This window comes from Dendronephthya gigantea, unplaced genomic scaffold (assembly GCF_004324835.1).
Source record: "Dendronephthya gigantea isolate DGI-Jeju-01 unplaced genomic scaffold, DenGig_1.0 000204F, whole genome shotgun sequence".
NCBI classification, from domain to species: Eukaryota; Metazoa; Cnidaria; class Anthozoa; order Malacalcyonacea; family Nephtheidae; genus Dendronephthya; species Dendronephthya gigantea.
In genome coordinates this window covers 187,844-213,494 of record NW_021163214.1, presented here as the reverse complement: position 1 = coordinate 213,494, position 25,651 = coordinate 187,844, and the positions used below count along the sequence as shown (strand labels likewise).

Here is a 25,651-nt window from a genome sequence, read left to right as displayed (position 1 = left end):
AGCGCGTGTACATACAGGGTGTATAAAAAAAAACGCAATCACTTAATATTCATGAATATCCTCTTTGTTCTACAACACAAAAGACGTTTGGCCCCTGGAATGCGAGAAAGTTTGTAATCATATTCTAGCGGCACAATCGTCGGTAAACAAAGTCGGGTGCGTAAACCAACGAGCTGAATTGAAATTATTTAACGAGTAAAATTTTATTTACAATTTATTTTACAAGGTCGACAGTTAGCATTCAAGTTATCATGCACGACAATAAAAACTCGTTGTTCGGTTGTTAGTTTAGCTGATTTGACTATTAGCAGTTGAATTGTACGATTAGAAGCCATTTTAAAATCCCACGGGGGCATAAAATCTATTGAGCTTATGAACAATATGAATTTTAGAATATTAAGTGGTTGCGTTTTTTTTGAGACACCCTGTATAGGGTGTATTAAAAAAGCCAACACTTAATATTCTAAAATTCATATTGTTCTTAAGAACAATAGATTTTAAGCCTTTGGAACCGGGATTACAATAGCTTGTCAGCCTTGTCCCTACACAATTAAAGTTTCTATCACACAGGGTGTATAAAAATGCAACCTTATTGATTCCCATTTACGATCTTTTGTTAATGAATAGTTTGTTATTGAACATATATGAATATTGAGTGTCGAATATTGGCAATTTCTGTCAAAATATAACTGCCGCAGATTTGCTTATTGCCTTAAGCATTCTGATTGATTTGATGAAAATGTAAAGAAATATGTCCACAGGTCTAAAACGAAATTCTTCTTTCTTTTTTGATACTGTTTATAGCTTTACTGAATTTCTTAGTATCATATCATCGATTGAATCAAATATGTTCAATTTCACCCGCAGGAAATCCAGAAGAAGGCACTGAATACATCTTCTACTCAAACGCCACTCACATCTCTTACACATCCATTGACGGTGGACATTCTGTTGCCTTTGCATCTTCTGGCAGTGCCACGTTAGATTATGACGAACTGAATTATCGGATTTGGTATACGGACGATGTTAATCTGTATAACGCTAAGTTGGATGGAAGTGACTTGCGAAGTTTACTGAAAGCGCTAGCTTCTGACAAATTATTTGCTGTTGACGCAGCCAATCAAACTGTATACTACCTGAATGGTGAAAAGATTAAATCAATCGACTATAATGGCAGTAGTTTACCAGATATTGGGTTAGAAGATGCTGTTTACAAGGACTTTAAAATTGATACTTACAATAGGTAGGCAAAGAACTGAAAACAATTTTTTCTTAAAACTACATACGGACAAAAGAGAATCTTTAATAGCATATTACACGTTCATTATTAATATGAAAACCTGTTGTCAGACGTAGAAAAAAGCGAACCTTAGTCTTTAAATGACTTGCTACGTTTTGGTAACAAAATTACTTTGGGCATCGCCTTTTAACTCTTGTTTCAGAGCTGTCAAAAGCAACCATTCGGAACGATTGCTCAAATAGAAAAAAATAAATTCGCTTTGCGGAAAAAATGTCGGATTGTTTCCGGAGTAGGCCTAGGTTAGGCCTAGTTGATACGTCGCTTTTGTTCGCGTCGAATGCAATTTAAACAATAGATAATGAAATGATCGACCTGATTCATTACCAGCTCATTACCTATTGTTCGAATTGCATTCGACGCGACCAAAATACGACATACTGTGTATGTAACCCTGGCCATTTTGGTCACGTCGAAAAAAGTCAAACAATAGATAATCAGATGATAATGAAGCTTAATCACTGAGTTTCATTATCTCATTGTCTATTGTTTGAATTGCATCGAGGGCCTGATTACACGGGCGCTTTTTTCGGCGTTTCTTTCTCACAACTTACAGTCGCGGCAATAGAAGCATTTCGAAAAATATCGAGTAACTCATATTTGTTGTATTCCGTAAGCAAACTGATAAATTTGAGCAAATGAATTACTCAATATTTTTCGGTATTACCCCCCAAATGGGATATATTACCCCCCTCCCCCTAATAGAACGAGGTTATGAAGTGTGGGTAAATAAAGATAATCTGCCTAATCTTCAAATATATATTTGGCGCTTTTGATTTTTCTCCAAATAGATCAATATTTCTCACTACTGATACAACGAACAATCGCAATCTCATCCGGTACAGTCTTGCTGATGGAACTATTCATATTCTTCACTCTGGTGTCAATGAAATAGGCACTCACCTTGCGCTTGATACCGTGAATAAAACCGTATATTGGATTCTATTTACAACTGACTCAAATTACAAGATATTGAAAACAACGTACGATGGTCTGACTTCACAGATAGGAACAGATCAATCAGGAGGCATTACAACCGTGGACATTGCAGACGGAAATGGATATTATTATATCCTCGACACCATAACATCACAAATTGATAAATATGATAAATCGACGAATACAGTGGCTGCTACGATTTCACTTTCAACTGAAGCCACAAGAATGATTGTTGTATCTGGTAAGTGATTAAAATTCACGAAGGAATAATATTAATCTAAAGCCCCACTACGCGCGATGTATCGTACGGTACGGATAAAACTTGCACCCATACCATTTTTATCCGTGCTCGGACTGCGTGCGGTATTTAAGCCCATGTAAATATTTGTAAACCCAAATATTTTAATACATGTGATGCAAGATAATGTGTATTAAATTACATGCATTAGTAAACACGAAGGACGGTCTGTATCTGCTAAAGTGGTTTTCCATGGTCGCTGATTATAAATATATCAAAAGTTTATTTTTGGTGGTTTATTAGCCTTAAAAGTTACCGGACATGACGGATCGAGAATTTCATGCAACTTAAACAAAAGAAAACTTATTTGCAATTCCCGATTTGACGTCATGTGTGGTAACATTAAAGGCTAATAAATCCATCCAGATTTTTCCACAAAATTTTTCAATAAGAAAACAAACTTAGAATACCTTAACTTTTGATTTATTCCAAATCAGCCACCACGGTATAGGCACTTAATGACGAATCTACACGCCTAACGCTGGTGAATATTCATAATTATTCTTAATATTCCTAAGTATACTTAAATATGAAGAACCGTTCTCACCTTTTTTCTTCTAGATAAGGATTATTGTTTTTTAAATAATACTTGTCCTGCAAACTCGACGTGTACAAACTCTCCTGGTACTAACGTCTGCTCATGTAACACAGGATTCACTGGGAATAAAACAATTTGTGAAGGTATGAAATAAATCAAACGAAATTAAACGACTTTATCATGTTTAGTAATATAAGAATAATTATTATGATCATAGATGGAGATGGTCCTCATTCTAAACCATTAGGACGTGGTCTATTTAATTCAAATATACGGTGCAGCATTGTTTTAAACATTACAGCCGTATAGAAGTCCCGCCTGATTTTTCCCTATTTCGATCGGCCAGTAGTTACGTCACAACCAGGGGTCGCAAAAGATCCTGCCGGAGCCAAAGGTTCTGGAGTCAAGATCGACCTTGAGCATTGTAGCCGTGTTAAAACGCGTATCGATCCCAACATTCTTTGTTTGAAATTAAATGCTATCTTTTCATGCTTGTTTTTTGAGGAATGATATTTTGCAAGTTGTTCTAAAAGTTTAAGGAATCTGATGTTATATTTCTGCTGGTTTAACTTCGTTTTAACTTCAACAGATGTAGACGAGTGCGCGGAAACGGCATGTGGTTTAAACTCAAACTGTACAAACACAATCGGTTCGTATCTCTGTGAATGCCAAACTGGTTTCAACGGAAATGGCAAAAACTGTACAGGTAAGGTATTATTGGATATATGCGGGCGCCAACGTTGAACAATAGGTTTTTCATTGATTTTATTGTAGCCTTTCCACTAATGGTTGTGGGCAAAGCTCAACAAATAAAATTACGTATATAGTCAGTGACAGAAAATAAACATATACCCTAAAGATGTAGTTTTCTATCACGGATAATTACTTTATAAAGAATGTCAGCCAAATTAAGAAAATTTCGTCTAATGAAAATGTCATTGCTCCTCAAAAATAACATTTCAAATAAAAAATCATTGACTTATGCGATATTCTTACTTAATGAAGATACCATTGACTTCTTTGTAGATATAAATGAATGCCAGAGTAGCCCTTGTGATATGAATGCAAATTGTTCGAATAGCGATGGCTCGTTTACATGCACTTGCAATGTGGGCTTTGAAGGCAACGGCACCAGCTGCACAGGTACGCCATTAAAACGCTTTGTGTACGATCCTGCCTAATCATAATAAACTGTATTATTTTGAAGCTATTGACATATTATGAATGAGAGATAATTTTAGCTCAAACTAAGTAAAATGAGCCAGAATTTTTAATCGTGTGAACTTTGAACATCAAGCACATGTTATTGGGGTTCTAGCACACATTAGCGTGCTAAAGTTGGACTTACTTACCTTTTTGTGGCGCTCTGTTGTTTTCAAGACAATTAATAACAATAAGTATGTCTAAATTTCATCAATTGTGTTTATAAATTATGCAGTAAAAAAATTGGAATAGTTTATTATTGTTCATAGTCGTCGCTCAATAATTATATCTAACAAATACATACGCCATTTGAAATACATATACGCCATTACTTAGTAAGTTAGTTTGGGTTCAATACTGTTCAAAATTTAAGTATAGTGAAAGTTATATCATTTAACATGATTATGGTGTACTTAATTGCTTCAATATTAAATTTATTTTGATAATTAAATATGGTATACGACGTTACTAGATTCCCATAATGATGTTACAGTATAATGATGTGTAAATAACATAATTATATTAACATGCATTATTATAATTACGTACTTATTCAATTCAATTCTTTGAGAGTTTCAGACCGTCTTAACGAAATGAATGAAAGAAAATTCGAAATTCATTATCTTATTTAAGATTTGAACAATTTATGATAATTTATGATTATAGATATCAACGAATGTGAACGAGATGCTCCATGTCATACAAATGCAACTTGCACAAACGTGGATGGTTCGTACTACTGCGCTTGCAAAGCAAACTTTAGTGGAGATGGCTTCTTTTGTGAAGGTTGTACTTATAACCCCTTCTTCTCCCGATAGCATAGCTTCCAAGCGCAGGCGTAACTTAGATCTGAATGTGGGTGACACGGTGTGTATTTCTTAAGAAAAGTCGCTTAAGGAAAGTCGTTTCGGACTTTTACTATTATGTTTCACATTGATTTCTAAAATTTTTAACTATATCTTCTAATCCGAGGAAAGAAAATTATTTAAGAATGCTCATAACTCGACCATCCTACAAAAAGTGCTTGATCAAAAAGTCGTAGTAATGGAGAAGGATGCATATTCATACACTCTTGCTATACCCGAACTCTATTTTCCCTATTGCGTGTAAACCATATTAAATGAACTTGCAGCCCCCCCCCAATTTATAAGCGATCTATAGCTACGGTTTCTAGCTACCTCTTCGCTTTCATTAAAAACAAATTTAAAAAAAAACACCTTTACTTGCATGATCATAGTCTTGGTCACAAGGCAAACAACGGTACTATGCTATTGATTGTTATTTGTTGATATTGTTAGTTCTCACGTGTACAGTGGATGCCATATACTATGCAACAACCAGTGCTATTAAAGGCGTATTCTCCGACGGTAACTCGACTGTGACCATATTATCAGCAACCAACGTGAAACTAAATTATGATTCTGCCACCAAAAGGCTCATCTACTACGATGGAAGCAATCTCATCACAGTTAAACTGGATGGGAGTGATCCGATCACAATCAGAGGATCTCTGACGACTCTTGACCGGTTTACTGTGGATCATATAAAGAGAAAGGTTTACTTCATTACTAATCTTTTCAAGAAAGTGAGTATCGTTGACTTAGTTACTGGAAATTTAACTGATCTAAATCCAACCGACATTGTCAATGCCGATGACTTGGACAGTGATCCAACTAACAGGTACATATATTACTTAAATATCGATACAACTGGGAATCACATAATAAAATCCAGGAAATGCTTTAAATTGGGCAATTCAAAACAGATTTTTCTAATACCTTTTGTGTTGCTAATAGAAAGGGTATAGGTTTGGCTAATACCTAAAGTGTGGTAATGATAATTGTTTTCGATGAATAAGAGGCATAAATATAGTAAACCCCAAAAGAAGAGGAAAGTGTTAGCCCCAAAAGATAGACAAAATAACTAAATTTCGAACCTTTTGAGAAATGCCGTAAAATGTTGAAAACTTAGCAGGGCGAAGTTTTAACTTTTTATATATTCTTTGTGTCACGCGGTAAAAATTGAGAGCCTTGTCGAAAGTATAAGATATAATGGTGTTTTTGTGAAAATAATTTTCCAGCTCATTAGAGATACACTAGATTAATTATCAAAACAACCCAAAACGACGGCATGGTTTTGAATATATTTTCAAGGAATTTCATAGTTTGAAATTATCTTGGAGGAAGGTTGAAGACGTACAATTCTGGGCAATTGGAATGCTTGCGATACAATTGTTCATATTTGTTGTTGCATATTTGGCTAATTCTTTATTCTTTTCTGTCTAGCTTTTTAATTCCATTAAAAATTTCATTCAAAGTATTTCTATTTTTCATGAGAGCACAACATGTGGTTGAAAACACTTCTTCATTGGACAAAGATAATTGAGGACAAGCTATATTTTGCAATACATGGACTAAATACTCAATCTTTTTCTCCCTTTTAGTTCTCTTGTATTCGCTGATATCATAAATGGTGATATTGTTCGCTACTATCTCGACAAAGATACCCAGGAGATTATTTACCATAACAATACGTCACCAAAATATCTTGCCGTCGATTCTCAATATGAAGTGATATACTGGATTGACTATATCAGTGCCAGCACTAGTTTTTCTCTCATGAAAACATATTTTAATGGTTCAACTTCGCAAGTCAAGTTATACTCTGGTGTAACAAGCTCAGTAAACGTTGCAATAGGAGAGGATTATTTTTATACAATGGATAGCACAAGGCAAAGTATAGATAGATTTGACCGACCCACTGCTACTTTTCAAGATTCATTTGATCTCAGCGACAAACCACAGGAGATCACTGTTGTTCAAGGTGGGTAACCTTTACGAACTTTGTAGCTAATTAAAGGACAAAAATATAAAATTATGTATTTGAGGAATATCTGATGCTATGATATGTTCAAGAAAAATTCAGAAATTTATGATGATATTATTTATATTTACGATGACATTATAGTTTCGTAGTTGGCCCTGAGCTGTATTACATAAGGTAAGAACGTAACTAGAACGCCTGGAATGAAGATTATATTTTGATACCACAGTCGCAACTTGGGGACACAAAATCACCGGCATCATGTTTAATTGTACAAAATTTAATCAAAAAGACAACAGGCTTTTGTTGCTAATCGTTACAAGTTCTTGCAAATACTTTAGGAATCCTAAGGGAATCATCCCTTCTGGTATAATGAGGTCGAGTGAAAGATTTTACAATTTTATTCTTTCGTCTGTTGAAACTATTAAGGTGGCACTAACGCATTTCACGGTACCCTTGCTCACAAATGTAATAATCAAGTTAAATAAATTTAGTTAATTCTTACAATAAATGGTCAAGGGAAGTGGATGCCCTGAAAGAGTGAATAAAATGTATAATTATTATGCAACGTTTAGTTTACCAAAAGCCAGAAAACACAAACTGTAGAAATGAACGCAAAACCACAGAAACATAAAAGACTAAAGCTGCGTTCAGGCTGGAATAATAATTATGTTATTAAAAAACCCTAAAAGATATCAAATGTCTCTTTTTAGACCTAGATGAATGTTGTGAAGGCGGGTATTGTCATGATAACGCAACGTGCACCAACACTCCTGGGAGTTATTTCTGTACCTGTAAACTTGGATTTACCGGAAATAACACATATTGTCAAGGTACATTAAAAATTAATAATTGTTACACTGACATGAAATGATATTGTTAAGTAGCAACAATAGGAACAGAAGAACCTTGCATGTTAACAGTGCCAAAAAAAAGTTTAATATATCACGACAGTACATAATTATTTTGCGATCACATTTCAGACGTTGATGAATGTCAAACATACTCCCCATGTCATTACAATGCTACGTGCAATAACACAGATGGATCTTATATTTGCACATGTGATTCTGGATATACTGGAGATGGATTTAATTGCACAGGTAAGACAACGAAACTAAAATTATTACCAAACGTTTCAGTAAAAAATAGTAAATAGAAAAATGAAAACGCTACAACTGCAATTTCAGATGTTGACGAATGCGTCGTATCTCCCCCATGTCATTCCAATGCTACGTGTAATGACACAGATGGATCTTATATTTGCACGTGTAACTCTGGATATACTGGAGATGGATTTAACTGCACGGGTAAGAAAAAGCAAATAACATTTATGCCAATTGATGAGTAAAAAGAGGAAATGGAAAAATAAAAATGATGATAAAACCATTTCAGATGTTGACGAATGCGTAACATCTCCCCCATGTCATTCCAATGCTAAGTGCAACAACACAGATGGATCTTATATTTGCACATGTTATTCCGGATATACTGGAGATGGGTTTAACTGCACAGGTTACACATTGAAAATATTTTTTTAACAAATGTTTGAGTAAAAAACAGTAAATGGAAAAATGAAATTGCTACAACTGTCATTTTAGATGTAGACGAATGCTTACCATCTTCCCCATGTCATTCCAATGCAACGTGCAATAACACAGACGGATCTTATACTTGCACCTGTAATTCTGGATATACCGGAGATGGATTCAACTGCACGGGTAAGACAACGCAAATAATATTTCCGCCAAGTGTTGAATGAAAAAAGAGGAAATGGAAAAGTACCAATACTAAAAATCCATTTCAGATGTTGACGAATGCAAAACATCTCCTCCATGTCATTCCAATGCCACGTGCAATAACACAGATGGATCTTATATCTGCACATGTGATTCCGGATATACTGGAGATGGGTTTAACTGCACAGGTTACACATTGGAAATATTTTTTTAACAAATATTGAGTGGAAAATAGTAAATGGAAAAATGAAAATGCTACAACTGTCATTTTAGATGTTGACGAATGCGTAACATCTTCTCCATGCCATTCCAATGCCACGTGCAATAACACAGATGGATCTATTTGCACATGTGATTCCGGATATACTGGAGATGGATTTAACTGCACAGGTTTTATACATTAAAAATATTTTTTTTAACAAATTTGAGTAAAAAACAGTAAATGGAAAAATGAAAATGCTACAACTGTCATTTTAGATGTTGATGAATGCCTAACATCTTCCCCATGTCATTCCAATGCTACGTGCAATAACACAGATGGATCTTATATTTGCACATGTGATTCTGGATATACTGGAGGGATTTAATTGCACAGGTAAGACAACGAAACTAAATTATTACCAAACGTTTCAGTAAAAAATAGTAAATAGAAAAATGAAAACGCTACAACTGCAATTTCAGATGTTGACGAATGCGTTGTATCTCCCCCATGTCATTCCAATGCTACGTGCAATGACACAGATGGATCTTATATTTGCACGTGTAACTCTGGATATACTGGAGATGGATTTAACTGCACGGGTAAGAAAAAGCAAATAACATTTATGCCAATTGGTGAGTAAAAAGAGGAAATGGAAAAATAAAAGGCATGATAAAACCATTTCAGATGTTGACGAATGCATAATATCTGCCCCATGTCATTCCAATGGGACGTGCAATAATACGGATGGATCTTATATTTGCACATGTGATTCCGGATATACTGGAGATGGATTTAACTGCACAGGTTACACATTGGAAATATTTTTTTAACAAATGTTTGAGTAAAAAACAGTAAATGGAAAAATGAAATTGCTACAACTGTCATTTTAGATGTAGACGAATGCTTACCATCTTCCCCATGTCATTCCAATGCAACGTGCAATAACACAGACGGATCTTATACTTGCACCTGTAATTCTGGATATACCGGAGATGGATTCAACTGCACGGGTAAGACAACGCAAATAATATTTCCGCCAAGTGTTGAATGAAAAAAGAGGAAATGGAAAAGTACCAATACTAAAAATCCATTTCAGATGTTGACGAATGCAAAACATCTCCTCCATGTCATTCCAATGCCACGTGCAATAACACAGATGGATCTTATATCTGCACATGTGATTCCGGATATACTGGAGATGGGTTTAACTGCACAGGTTACACATTGGAAATATTTTTTTAACAAATATTTGAGTGGAAAATAGTAAATGGAAAAATGAAAATGCTACAACTGTCATTTTAGATGTTGACGAATGCGTAACATCTTCTCCATGCCATTCCAATGCCACGTGCAATAACACAGATGGATCTTATATTTGCACATGTGATTCCGGATATACTGGAGATGGATTTAACTGCACAGGTTTTATACATTAAAAATATTTTTTTAACAAATGTTTGAGTAAAAAACAGTAAATGGAAAAATGAAAATGCTACAACTGTCATTTTAGATGTTGATGAATGCCTAACATCTTCCCCATGTCATTCCAATGCTACGTGCAATAACACAGATGGATCTTATATTTGCACATGTGATTCTGGATACACTGGAGATGGATTTAATTGCACAGGTAAGACAACGAAACTAAAATTATTACCAAACGTTTCAGTAAAAAATAGTAAATAGAAAAATGAAAACGCTACAACTGCAATTTCAGATGTTGACGAATGCGTTGTATCTCCCCCATGTCATTCCAATGCTACGTGCAATGACACAGATGGATCTTATATTTGCACGTGTAACTCTGGATATACTGGAGATGGATTTAACTGCACGGGTAAGAAAAGCAAATAACATTTATGCCAATTGGTGAGTAAAAAGAGGAAATGGAAAAATAAAAAGCATGATAAAACCATTTCAGATGTTGACGAATGCATAATATCTGCCCCATGTCATTCCAATGGGACGTGCAATAATACGGATGGATCTTATATTTGCACATGTGATTCCGGATATACTGGAGATGGATTTAACTGCACAGGTTACACATTGGAAATATTTTTTTAACAAATGTTTGAGTAAAAAACAGTAAATGGAAAAATGAAATTGCTACAACTGTCATTTTAGATGTAGACGAATGCTTACCATCTTCCCCATGTCATTCCAATGCAACGTGCAATAACACAGACGGATCTTATACTTGCACCTGTAATTCTGGATATACCGGAGATGGATTCAACTGCACGGGTAAGACAACGCAAATAATATTTCCGCCAAGTGTTGAATGAAAAAAGAGGAAATAAAAAAGTACCAATACTAAAAATCCATTTCAGATGTTGACGAATGCAAAACATCTCCTCCATGTCATTCCAATGCCACGTGCAATAACACAGATGGATCTTATATCTGCACATGTGATTCCGGATATACTGGAGATGGGTTTAACTGCACAGGTTACACATTGGAAATATTTTTTTAACAAATATTTGAGTGAAAAATAGTAAATGGAAAAATGAAAATGCTACAACTGTCATTTTAGATGTTGACGAATGCGTAACATCTTCTCCATGCCATTCCAATACCACATGCAATAACACAGATGGATCTTATATTTGCACATGTGATTCCGGATATACTGGAGATGGGTTTAACTGCACAGGTTACACATTGGAAATATTTTTTTGACAAATATTTGAGTGAAAAATAGTAAATGGAAAAATGAAAATGCTACAACTGTCATTTTAGATGTTGATGAATGCCTAACATCTTCCCCATGTCATTCCAATGCTACGTGCAATAACACAGATGGATCTTATATTTGCACATGTGATTCTGGATATACTGGAGATGGATTTAATTGCACAGGTAAGACAACGAAACTAAAATTATTACCAAACGTTTAAGAAAAATAGTAAATAAAAATGAAAACGCTACAACTGCAATTTCAGATGTTGACGAATGCGTTGTATCTCCCCCATGTCATTCCAATGCTACGTGCAATGACACAGATGGATCTTATATTTGCACGTGTAACTCTGGATTACTGGAGATGGATTTAACTGCACGGGTAAGAAAAAGCAAATAACATTTATGCCAATTGGTGAGTAAAAAGAGGAAATGGAAAAATAAAAAGCAGGATAAAACCATTTCAGATGTTGACGAATGCATAATATCTGCCCCATGTCATTCCAATGGGACGTGCAATAATACGGATGGATCTTAATTTGCACATGTGATTCCGGATATACTGGAGATGGATTTAACTGCACAGGTTACACATTGGAAATATTTTTTTAACAAATGTTTGAGTAAAAACAGTAAATGGAAAAATGAAAATGCTACAACTGTCATTTTAGATGTAGACGAATGCTTACCATCTTCCCCATGTCATTCCAATGCAACGTGCAATAACACAGACGGATCTTATACTTGCACCTGTAATTCTGGATATACCGGAGATGGATTCAACTGCACGGGTAAGACAACGCAAATAATATTTCCGCCAAGTGTTGAATGAAAAAAGAGGAAATGGAAAAGTACCAATACGAAAAATCCATTTCAGATGTTGACGAATGCAAAACATCTCCTCCATGTCATTCCAATGCCACGTGCAATAACACAGATGGATCTTATATCTGCACATGTGATTCCGGATATACTGGAGATGGGTTTAACTGCACAGGTTACACATTGGAAATATTTTTTTAACAAATATTTGAGTGGAATAGTAAATGGAAAAATGAAAATGCTACAACTGTCATTTTAGATGTTGACGAATGCGTAACATCTTCTCCATGCCATTCCAATGCCACGTGCAATAACACAGATGGATCTTATATTTGCACATGTGATTCCGGATATACTGGAGATGGATTTAACTGCACAGGTTTTATACATTAAAAATATTTTTTTAACAAATGTTTGAGTAAAAAACAGTAAATGGAAAAATGAAAATGCTACAACTGTCATTTTAGATGTTGATGAATGCCTAACATCTTCCCCATGTCATTCCAATGCTACGTGCAATAACACAGATGGATCTTATATTTGCACATGTGATTCTGGATATACTGGAGATGGATTTAATTGCACAGGTAAGACAACGAAACTAAAATTATTACCAAACGTTTCAGTAAAAAATAGTAAATAGAAAAATGAAAACGCTACAACTGCAATTTCAGATGTTGACGAATGCGTTGTATCTCCCCCATGTCATTCCAATGCTACGTGCAATGACACAGATGGATCTTATATTTGCACGTGTAACTCTGGATATACTGGAGATGGATTTAACTGCACGGGTAAGAAAAAGCAAATAACATTTATGCCAATTGGTGAGTAAAAGAGGAAATGGAAAATAAAAAGCATGATAAAACCATTTCAGATGTTGACGAATGCATAATATCTGCCCCATGTCATTCCAATGGGACGTGCAATAATACGGATGGATCTTATATTTGCACATGTGATTCCGGATATACTGGAGATGGATTTAATTGCACAGGTTACACATTGGAAATATTTTTTTAACAAATGTTTGAGTAAAAAAACAGTAAATGGAAAAATGAAATTGCTACAACTGTCATTTTAGATGTAGATGAATGCTTACCATCTTCCCCATGTCATTCCAATGCAACGTGCAATAACACAGACGGATCTTATACTTGCACCTGTAATTCTGGATATACCGGAGATGGATTCAACTGCACGGGTAAGACAACGCAAATAATATTTCCGCCAAGTGTTGAATGAAAAAGAGGAAATAAAAAATACCAATACTAAAAATCCATTTCAGATGTTGACGAATGCAAAACATCTCCTCCATGTCATTCCAATGCCACGTGCAATAACACAGATGGATCTTATATCTGCACATGTGATTCCGGATATACTGGAGATGGGTTTAATTGCACAGGTTACACATTGGAAATATTTTTTTAACAAATATTTGAGTGAAAAATAGTAAATGGAAAATGAAAATGCTACAACTGTCATTTTAGATGTTGATGAATGCCTAACATCTTCCCCATGTCATTCCAATGCTACGTGCAATAACACAGATGGATCTTATATTTGCACATGTGATTCTGGATATACTGGAGATGGATTTAATTGCACAGGTAAGACAACGAAACTAAAATTATTACCAAACGTTTAAGTAAAAAATAGTAAATAGAAAAATGAAAACGCTACAACTGCAATTTCAGATGTTGACGAATGCGTTGTATCTCCCCATGTCATTCCAATGCTACGTGCAATGACACAGATGGATCTTATATTTGCACGTGTAACTCTGGATATACTGGAGATGGATTTAACTGCACGGGTAAGAAAAAGCAAATAACATTTATGCCAATTGGTGAGTAAAAAGAGGAAATGGAAAAATAAAAAGCAGGATAAAACCATTTCAGATGTTGACGAATGCATAATATCTGCCCCATGTCATTCCAATGGGACGTGCAATAATACGGATGGATCTTATATTTGCACATGTGATTCCGGATATACTGGAGATGGATTTAACTGCACAGGTTACACATTGGAAATATTTTTTTAACAAATGTTTGAGTAAAAAACAGTAAATGGAAAAATGAAAATGCTACAACTGTCATTTTAGATGTAGACGAATGCTTACCATCTTCCCCATGTCATTCCAATGCAACGTGCAATAACACAGACGGATCTTATACTTGCACCTGTAATTCTGGATATACCGGAGATGGATTCAACTGCACGGGTAAGACAACGCAAATAATATTTCCGCCAAGTGTTGAACGAAAAAAGAGGAAATGGAAAAGTACCAATACGAAAAATCCATTTCAGATGTTGACGAATGCAAAACATCTCCTCCATGTCATTCCAATGCCACGTGCAATAACACAGATGGATCTTATATCTGCACATGTGATTCCGGATATACTGGAGATGGGTTTAACTGCACAGGTTACACATTGGAAATATTTTTTTAACAAATATTTGAGTGGAAAATAGTAAATGGAAAAATGAAAATGCTACAACTGTCATTTTAGATGTTGACGAATGCGTAACATCTTCTCCATGCCATTCCAATGCCACGTGCAATAACACAGATGGATCTTATATTTGCACATGTGATTCCGGATATACTGGAGATGGATTTAACTGCACAGGTTTTATACATTAAAAATATTTTTTTTAACAAATGTTTGAGTAAAAAACAGTAAATGGAAAAATGAAAATGCTACAACTGTCATTTTAGATGTTGATGAATGCCTAACATCTTCCCCATGTCATTCCAATGCTACGTGCAATAACACAGATGGATCTTATATTTGCACATGTGATTCTGGATATACTGGAGATGGATTTAATTGCACAGGTAAGACAACGAAACTAAAATTATTACCAAACGTTTCAGTAAAAAATAGTAAATAGAAAAATGAAAACGCTACAACTGCAATTTCAGATGTTGACGAATGCGTTGTATCTCCCCCATGTCATTCCAATGCTACGTGCAATGACACAGATGGATCTTATATTTGCACGTGTAACTCTGGATATACTGGAGATGGATTTAACTGCACGGGTAAGAAAAAGCAAATAACATTTATGCCAATTGGTGAGTAAAAAGAGGAAATGGAAAAATAAAAAGCATGATAAAACCATTTCAGATGTTGACGAATGCATAATATCTGCCCCATGTCATTCCAATGGGACGTGCAATAATACGGATGGATCTTATATTTGCACATGTGATTCCGGATATACTGGAGATGGATTTAACTGCACAGGTTACACATTGGAAATATTTTTTTAACAAATGTTTGAGTAAAAAACAGTAAATGGAAAAATGAAATTGCTACAACTGTCATTTTAGATGTAGATGAATGCTTACCATCTTCCCCATGTCATTCCAATGCAACGTGCAATAACACAGACGGATCTTATACTTGCACCTGTAATTCTGGATATACCGGAGATGGATTCAACTGCACGGGTAAGACAACGCAAATAATATTTCCGCCAAGTGTTGAATGAAAAAAGAGGAAATAAAAAAGTACCAATACTAAAAATCCATTTCAGATGTTGACGAATGCAAAACATCTTCTCCATGCCATTCCAATGCCACGTGCAATAACACAGATGGATCTTATATCTGCACATGTGATTCCGGATATACTGGAGATGGGTTTAACTGCACAGGTTACACATTGGAAATATTTTTTTAACAAATATTTGAGTGAAAAATAGTAAATGGAAAAATGAAAATGCTACAACTGTCATTTTAGATGTTGACGAATGCGTAACATCTTCTCCATGCCATTCCAATGCCACGTGCAATAACACAAATGGATCTTATATTTGCACATGTGATTCCGGATATACTGGAGATGGGTTTAACTGCACAGGTTACACATTGGAAATATTTTTTTAACAAATATTTGAGTGAAAAATAGTAAATGGAAAAATGAAAATGCTACAACTGTCATTTTAGATGTTGATGAATGCCTAACATCTTCCCCATGTCATTCCAATGCTACGTGCAATAACACAGATGGATCTTATATTTGCACATGTGATTCTGGATATACTGGAGATGGATTTAATTGCACAGGTAAGACAACGAAACTAAAATTATTACCAAACGTTTCAGTAAAAAATAGTAAATAGAAAAATGAAAACGCTACAACTGCAATTTCAGATGTTGACGAATGCGTTGTATCTCCCCTATGTCATTCCAATGCTACGTGCAATGACACAGATGGATCTTATATTTGCACGTGTAACTCTGGATATACTGGAGATGGATTTAACTGCACGGGTAAGAAAAAGCAAATAATATTTATGCCAATTGGTGAGTAAAAAGAGGAAATGGAAAAAAAAAGCATGATAAAACCATTTCAGATGTTGACGAATGCATAATATCTGCCCCATGTCATTCCAATGGGACGTGCAATAATACGGATGGATCTTATATTTGCACATGTGATTCCGGATATACTGGAGATGGATTTAACTGCACAGGTTACACATTGGAAATATTTTTTTAACAACTATTTGAGTGAAAAATAGTAAATGGAAAAAAAATGCTACAACTGTCATTTTAGATGTTGACGAATGCGTAACATCTTCTGCATGCCATTCCAATGCCACGTGCAATAACACAGATGGATCTTATATTTGCACATGTGATTCCGCATATACTGGAGATGGGTTTAACTGCACAGGTTACACATTGGAAATATTTTTTTAACAACTATTTGAGTGAAAAATAGTAAATGGAAAAATGAAAATGCTACAACTGTCATTTTAGATGTTGACGAATGCCTAACATCTTCTCCATGTCATTCCAATGCTACGTGCAATAACACAGACGGATCTTATATTTGCACATGTGATTCTGGATATACTGGAGATGGATTTAACTGCACAGGTTTTATACATTAAAAATATTTTTTTAACAAATGTTTGAGTAAAAAACAGTAAATGGAAAAATGAAAATGCTACAACTGTCATTTTAGATTTCGACGAATGCCTAACATCTTCCCCATGTCATTCCAATGCTACGTGCAATAACACAGACGGATCTTATACTTGCACCTGTAATTCTGGATATAGCGGAGATGGATTCAATTGCACGGGTAAGACAACTCAAATAATATTTCCGTTAAGTGTTGAATGAAAAAAAAGGAAATGGAAAAGTAACAATACTAAAAATGCCATTTCAGATATTGACGAATGCGTAACATCTTCTCCATGCCATTCCAATGCCACGTGCAATAACACAGATGGATCTTATATTTGCACATGTGATTCCAGATATACTGGAGATGGATTTAATTGCACAGGTTACACATGGAAATATTTTTTTAACAACTATTTGAGTGAAAAATAGTAAATGGAAAAATGAAAATGCTACAACTGTCATTTTAGATGTTGACGAATGCCTAACATCTTCTCCATGTCATTCCAATGCTACGTGCAATAACACAGACGGATCTTATATTTGCACATGTGATTCTGGATATACTGGAGATGGATTTAACTGCACAGGTTTTATACATTAAAAATATTTTTTAACCAATGTTTGAGTAGAAAACAGTAAATGGAAAAACGAAAATGCTACAACTGTCATTTTAGATGTTGACGAATGCCTAACATCTTCCCAATGTCATTCCAATGCTACGTGCAATAACACAGATGGATCTTATATGTGCACATGTGATTCTGGATATACCGGAGATGGATTCAACTGCACGGGTAAGACAACGCAAATAATATTTCCGCCAAGTATTGAATGAAAAAAGAGGAAATGGAAAAGTACCAAAACTAAAAACTCATTTTAGATGTTGACGAATGCGTAACATCTCCCCCATGTCATTCCAATGCTACGTGCAATAACACGGATGGATTTTTTATTTGCACATGTGATTCCGGATATACTGGAGATGGGTTTAACTGCACAGGTTTTATACATTAAAAATATTTTTTTAACAAATGTTTGAGTAAAGAACAGTAAATGGAAAAATGAAAATGCTACAACTGTGATTTTAGATGTTGACGAATGCGTAACATCTCCTCCATGCCATTCCAATGCTACGTGCAATAACACAGATGGATCTTATATTTGCAAATGTGATTCCGAATATACTGGAGATGGATTTAACTGCACAGGTTACACTTTGGAAATATTTTTTTAACAAATGTTTGAGTGAAAAATAGTAAATGAAAAAGTAAAAATGCTACAACTGTCATTTTAGATGTTGACGAATGCGTAACATCTTCCCCATGCCATTCCAATGCTACGTGCAATGACACAGATGGATCTTATATTTGCGCATGTGATTCTGGATTTACTGGAGATGGATTTAACTGCACAGGTTAGATAACAAGTATAAAGTATTTACTAAATGTTTCAGTAAAAAACAGTAAATGGAAAAATAGGAATGCTACAACTGCCATTTCAGATGTCGACGAATGCGAAACATCTCCCCCATGTCATTTAAATGCTACGTGTAATAACACAGACGGATCTTATATTTGCACATGTGATGCTAGATATACTGGAGATGGATTTAACTGCACAGGTAATATCCAATATAACCAAGGAGCAGCGTGGCAGCGTCTTCAAACAACTTAGCATCAAATATTTTATAACAACTGCCTAAATAGACAAAACACTTCTAGACGTTGCTACCTGAGGGCCTTCGTCAGGAGAGTTTCTATGAAAATAAATACGGGAAAATACAGGTTTTTATGGGGGCAAAACACGTGATAAAAATTGGCAATAGAAAACAAAAAATTCAAAACAAATTGGAATACATTGCATTGCCAAAGAGACGCCTGATTGTGGGCTAAGAATAGCCCGCAACTAGGGAAGCCTGATCAGCAACGAAAACATATTACAACATGCTTTGATGTAAACAAAGAAATGGAAGTCATATTACTATGCGTGAAGTGGCTTAAATGAAAGAGAGTCTTTCATTTATGCCAGAGGGAAGGAGAGTGCCAAGAGTGCGGATGAGTCGCATTTCTTGTCGATTACGGCTATCGTTAGTACCGGAAATGGGTCAGAGGGCTCTAAATTTTATGATCCGTGACACAATGATTACCAGAGGTAAAGTGTCTTGGAACAGGCTTGGTGTTATCGTGGTTATTAATTCCAATTAAACAAGGGCTGAGGAGCCTGATGTATAATTGGGTTTATATCAGTGAACGAATGGAGAAATATATGAGATTACAAATGGTAAGACTTCGTCTTTACCATGCTTCGGACCACTTTTTTTAACACCAGGGTACCCCCTGTGAGAAGGAAAGTGAAATCGCGCGCTTCGGCGCCGTTGCTATAGGAACGGTGTTCCATGATCCTGCAGCGACCATTTTAACACCAAACAAGACGGGAGAAATTCAAAGAGTTATAGGAAGGGTGAGTCCCAAGAACACTAACTGGAGGGACTCATATATTTCTCCCTTCTTTCACTCATATTACCCGAATTATACATCAGGCTCCTCAGCCCTTGTATAATTGGAATTTTATTTCATGAGCTCCGCTCGAAATATAATAGATTGCAAATGGCAGAGTTTAACACAACACACTCCTGAAGTGAATAAGATCCTTTATTTCAACGCTCGATCGAACCTAAACTGTAACAAGAACCGATTAAACATTATTCACATGTATGGACTAGGACAGCACGGACAAATTGAGTGTTCATCACAGGTGTATAGTAAAACTTTTAGAAGGTAGAAGCGGTGGACCAATTAGCCATTTTCAAAATTTCCTCTAGAGGAACTGACGCGTTCGCTGCTGCCGAGGTGACAGCTCCCCGTACCGAGTGAGCTTTGAAAATTGAGTGAAAAACAGTAAATGGAAAAATGAAAATGCTACAACTGTCATTTTAGATGTTGACGAATGCCTAACATCTTCCCCATGTCATTCCAATGCTGCGTGCAATAACACAGATGGAACTTATACTTGCACCTGTAATTCCGGATATACTGGAGATGGATTCAACTGCTCGGGTAAGACAAGGCAAATAACATTTCTGCCAAGTATTGAGTAAAAAAGAGGAAACAGAAAGATAAAAATGCTAAAAATGCCATTTCAGATGTTGACGAGTGCATAACATCTCCCCCATGTCATTCCAATGCTACGTGCAATAACACAGACGGATCTTATATTTGCACATGTGATTCTGGATATACTGGAGATGGATTTAATTGCACAGGTTACACATTGGAATAATTTTTTCAACAAATGTTTGAGGGAAAAAGAGTTAATGGTTAAGTGAAAATGCTACAACTCTCATTTTAGATGTTGACGAATGCCTAAAATCTCCACCATGTCATTCCAATGCTACGTGCAATAACACAGATGGATCTTATAACTGCACATGTAATACTGGATATACTGGAGATGGATTCAACTGCACGGGTAAGACAACGCAAATAATATTTCCGCCAAATGTTGAGTTAAAAAAGAGGAAATAGAAAAATAAAATTCGACAAATCCCATTTCAGACCTGGACGAATGCATAACATCCCCGCCATGTCATTCTAATGCTACCTGCAATAACACAGATGCATCTTATATTTGCACATGTGATACTGGATATACTGGAGATGGATTCAACTGCACAGGTTATTATTTTACATTGGAAATAATTTTTTTTGTAAATATTTAAAGAAAAATAGTAGATGGGAAAATAAAGGTGCTACAACTGTCATTTCAGATGTTGACGAATGCCTAACATCTTCCGCATGTCATTCCAATGCAACGTGCAATAACACTGATGGATCTTATACTTGCACGTGTATTTCTGGATATACTGGAGATGGATTTAATTGCACAAGTAAGACAACCTAAATAATGTTTTTGCCAAGTGCTTTAGAGGTACACAATAAATTTAAAAATAAAAATGTTACAACTGCCATTTCAGATTTTGACGAATGCCTGATTTCTCCACCATGTCATCCCAATGCGACCTGTAATAACACCATTGGATCTTATATTTGCACATGTGATTCTGGATATAGTGGAAATGGATTTAATTGCACAGGTTATACACCGAAATAATATTTTTTAAAATATTTGAGAAAAAATAGTGACGGAAATATAAAAATGCTACAACTGCCATTTCAGATGTTGACGAATGCGTAACATCTCCCCCATGTCATTCCAATGCTACGTGCAATAACACAGATGGATCTTATATTTGTAAATGTAATTCTGGATATACTGGTGATGAGTTCAACTGCACACGTTATTGAATAGAAATAATATTTTTACGATATATTTGAGTCCAATGCAGTAAATGGAAAAATAAAATGCTACAACTGGTATTTTCAGATGTAGACGAATGCCTAACATCTCCGCCGTGTCATTCCAATGCTATGTGCAATAATACAGATGGATCTTTTATTTGCACATGTGATGCTAGATATACTGGAGATGGATTTAATTGCACAGGTAAGACAACGAAAATAATTTAAAATACGTAATATTTGAGTCGATCACAGTGTGTAAGTGGAGAAATAAAAATGGTACAAATTCCATTTTAGATGTTGACGAATGCTTAACATCTTCCCCGTGTCATTCAAATGCTACATGCAATAACACAAATGGATCTTACCTTTGCACGTGTGATTCTGGATATAGTGGGGATGGATTTAATTGCACAAGTAAGTAGGGGAAAAATTTAGTATCCTAAATCCTTCAAAATAATTGTTTGGTTAAATTGTAATTTTAGATTTTGACGATTGCAAATTATATTCACCATGTCATCACAATGCTACGTGTAATAACACAGATGGATCTTATATTTGCACATGTTATTCTGGATATACTGGAAATGGATTTAATTGCACAGGTAAGCCGGCGGAGATATTCTTATTCACGATATTTTTGCCGAAAGGGAGTAGGAGAATGTATAAATATCGGTTTTCCCTATTGCTCAGGGGTAATTCATAATTGCCGAGCCTGTGCGGCGCACCGTTCGAGGGTACTAATTCCGCCCGGAGATTAGGAATTACACCCGGCTGTCGTTGCAGAACATAGAGGAATCTAAAGTCGTCCAAATGACAGAGAGGTTATCTCATTAAAATGTGCACAAATGCAGTAAACTGAAATAAGACATACTTGACCAGTGAACCCGTATAAGACTGAAACGATAGCTCTGTGAAATTTTTCAAGCAAAGATGGCGGATCATGAAGGCTTAGGTATGACCCAGGCCTCCACGCGGAAATTTCACAGGTAAAAAGCGGAATTTTTATTTTACTTGGATCATTTTACAAAAATGGCTTGATCATCCGCCATCTTGGCTTCACTCATTAATGAGGGAAAGTCAGAGAACTAGTTTTCCAGTCTTATTTGAGTTCACTGTATTTGATTTACTTATTTAGTAAAATAAAGTCTAATTTATAAAGTCTAATTTAAGTTCACTGCCCAAATGTCTTTAATGGTAATGAATGGAGCCATTATTCGTAGATAAATTTCATTATATGTGAAGGGGATATAAACTTATAAAAGTATTAATTTACCAAAGACGATTTTCCATTATATTACGTCTTCTTTACCATTCGGACGTATAATTCGGACGAAGCGGGCATTGTTTTTTGGAACGACAATTCATAGGCTGTTTTGCTCTTGCGGGAAAAGCCAGTGTTTCGAAAGATCCTTAAGTCTTTAAACTAATTAGTTTAATAGAAAAAATTCTATTCTAGACATTGACGAGTGCCAAGCTTCCTCATGTCACTCAGACGCCAAATGCAATAACACTGATGGATCTTATATCTGCACATGTAATTCTGGGTATACTGGAGATGGATTCAACTGTACACGTAAGATATTTTAATATCAAATATTTTAGTTTACCATATCCTCCGAAAAGAATCAATTCAAAATAGATAGCTTTATTGATCCTGCTAATTCAGAAATAGACGAATGCCAAACGTCTTTTCCATGTCATACCAATGCTACGTGCAATAACACAGATGGATCTTATATCTGCACATGTAATTCTGGATTCAGCGGAGATGGATTTAATTGCACAGGTAAGGCGACGTAAATAATTTATTTTACTAAATCTTTGAGGAGAACACAGTTAATGAAAAAATATACTGAAACTGCTATATTTCAGATGTAGACGAATGCCAAACGTCTTCGCCATGTCATTCCAATGCTACGTGCAATAATACAGATGGATCTTATATCTGCACATGTAATTCTGGGTATACTGGAGATGGATTTAATTGTACACGTAAGAAAGTGCAAATATTTTAATTTACCCTATCTTCCGAAAAGAATCAACTGAAAATAATTAGCTTAATTGAACCTGCTAATTCAGAAATAGACGAATGCCAAACGTCTTCGCCATGTCATTCCAATGCTACGTGCAATAATACAGATGGATCTTATATCTGCACATGTAATACTGGATATACTGGAGATGGATTCAACTGTACACGTAAGATATTTTAATATCAAATATTTTAATTTACCATATCCTCCGAAAAGAATCAATTGAAAATAAATAGCTTTATTGATCCTGCTAATTCAGAAATAGACGAATGCCAAACGTCTTCGCCATGTCATTCCAATGCTACGTGCAATAACACAGATGGATCTTATATCTGCACATGTAATTCTGGGTATACTGGAGATGGATTTAATTGTATACGTAAGAAAGTGCAAATATTTTAATTTACCCTATCTTCCCAAAAGAATCAACTGAAAATAATTAGCTTTATTGAACCTGCTAATTCAGAAATAGACGAATGCCAAACGTCTTCGCCATGTCATTCCAATGCTACGTGCAATAATACAGATGGATCTTATATCTGCACATGTAATACTGGATATACTGGAGATGGATTCAACTGTACACGTAAGATATTTTAATCTCAAATATTTTAATTTACCATATCCTCCGAAAAGAATCAATTGAAAATAAATAGCTTTATTGATCCTGCTAATTCAGAAATAGACGAATGCCAAACGTCTTTTCCATGTCATACCAATGCTACGTGCAATAACACAGATGGATCTTATATATGCACATGTAATTCTGGATTCAGCGGAGATGGATTTAATTGCACAGGTAAGGTGACGTAAATAATTTAATTTACTAAATCTTTGAGGAGAACACAGTTAATGAAAAAATGTACTGAAACTGCTATCTTTCAGATGTTGATGAATGCCAAACGTCTTCGCCATGTCATTCCAATGCTACGTGCAATAATACAGATGGATCTTATGTCTGCACATGTAATTCTGGATATACTGGAGATGGATTCAATTGTACACGTAAGAAAGTGCAAATCTTTTAATTTACCGTATCTTCCGAAAAGAATCAACTGAAAATAAATAGCTTTATTGATCCTGCTAATTCAGAAATAGATGAATGCCAAACATCTTTTCCATGTCATACCAATGCTACGTGCAATAACACAGATGGATCTTATATCTGCACATGTAATTCTGGATTCAGCGGAGATGGATTTAATTGCACAGGTAAGGCGACGTAAATAATTTAATTTACTAACTCTTTGAGGAGAACACAGTTAATGAAAAAATGTACTGAAACTCCTATCTTTCAGATGTTGATGAATGCCAAACGTCTTCGCCATGTCATTCCAATGCTACCTGCAATAATACAGATGGATCTTATGTCTGCACATGTAATTCTGGATATACTGGAGATGGATTCAATTGTACACGTAAGAAAGTGCAAATCTTTTAATTTACCGTATCTTCCGAAAAGAATCAACTGAAAATAAATAGCTTTATTGATCCTGCTAATTCAGAAATAGATGAATGCCAAACATCTTTTCCATGTCATACCAATGCTACGTGCAATAACACAGATGGATCTTATATCTGCACATGTTTCTGGATTCAGCGGAGATGGATTTAATTGCACAGGTAAGGCGACGTAAATAATTTAATTTACTAAATCTTTGAGGAGAACACAGTTAATGAAAAAATGTACTGAAACTGCTATCTTTCAGATGTTGACGAATGCCAAACATCTCCCCCATGTCATTCCAAAGCTGCCTGCAATAACACAGATGGATCTTATATTTGCACATGTGATTCTGGATATACTGGAGATGGATTTAACTGCACAGGTA

General features: G+C 35.3%; 3 protein-coding genes and 1 long non-coding RNA gene across 4 annotated transcripts; all 4 read left to right on the top strand.

The window, feature by feature from the left end:
* The first annotated feature begins 2,240 nt into the window (after nucleotides 1-2,240).
* On the top strand, nucleotides 2,241-6,660 carry LOC114539525 (adhesion G protein-coupled receptor E1-like). Its single transcript, XM_028560161.1, has 7 exons — nucleotides 2,241-2,477; nucleotides 3,096-3,215; nucleotides 3,662-3,778; nucleotides 4,099-4,215; nucleotides 4,942-5,061; nucleotides 5,574-5,955; nucleotides 6,561-6,660. The coding sequence occupies exons 1-7, from the start codon at nucleotides 2,462-2,464 to the stop codon at nucleotides 6,658-6,660; spliced, it is 972 nt and encodes a 323-aa protein (XP_028415962.1). The 5' UTR covers nucleotides 2,241-2,461.
* Nucleotides 6,661-8,441: 1,781 nt separating this feature from the next.
* On the top strand, nucleotides 8,442-17,701 carry LOC114539524 (fibropellin-1-like). Its single transcript, XM_028560160.1, has 15 exons — nucleotides 8,442-8,445; nucleotides 8,700-8,819; nucleotides 9,579-9,671; nucleotides 9,930-10,049; nucleotides 10,817-10,876; nucleotides 11,167-11,286; nucleotides 12,396-12,515; nucleotides 13,281-13,373; nucleotides 13,631-13,750; nucleotides 14,306-14,398; nucleotides 14,657-14,776; nucleotides 15,545-15,637; nucleotides 15,896-16,015; nucleotides 16,781-16,840; nucleotides 17,541-17,701. The coding sequence occupies exons 1-15, from the start codon at nucleotides 8,442-8,444 to the stop codon at nucleotides 17,699-17,701; spliced, it is 1,497 nt and encodes a 498-aa protein (XP_028415961.1).
* A 2,780-nt stretch (nucleotides 17,702-20,481) lies between these two features.
* On the top strand, nucleotides 20,482-22,208 carry LOC114539522 (adhesion G protein-coupled receptor E2-like). Its single transcript, XM_028560159.1, has 6 exons — nucleotides 20,482-20,551; nucleotides 20,834-20,953; nucleotides 21,252-21,371; nucleotides 21,459-21,578; nucleotides 21,869-21,988; nucleotides 22,081-22,208. The coding sequence occupies exons 1-6, from the start codon at nucleotides 20,482-20,484 to the stop codon at nucleotides 22,206-22,208; spliced, it is 678 nt and encodes a 225-aa protein (XP_028415960.1).
* Nucleotides 22,209-23,264: 1,056 nt separating this feature from the next.
* On the top strand, nucleotides 23,265-23,734 carry LOC114539503. Its single transcript, XR_003688892.1, has 3 exons — nucleotides 23,265-23,359; nucleotides 23,453-23,572; nucleotides 23,659-23,734. It is a non-coding gene; the product is annotated as an uncharacterized LOC114539503 (long non-coding RNA).
* The last annotated feature ends 1,917 nt before the right edge of the window (nucleotides 23,735-25,651 follow it).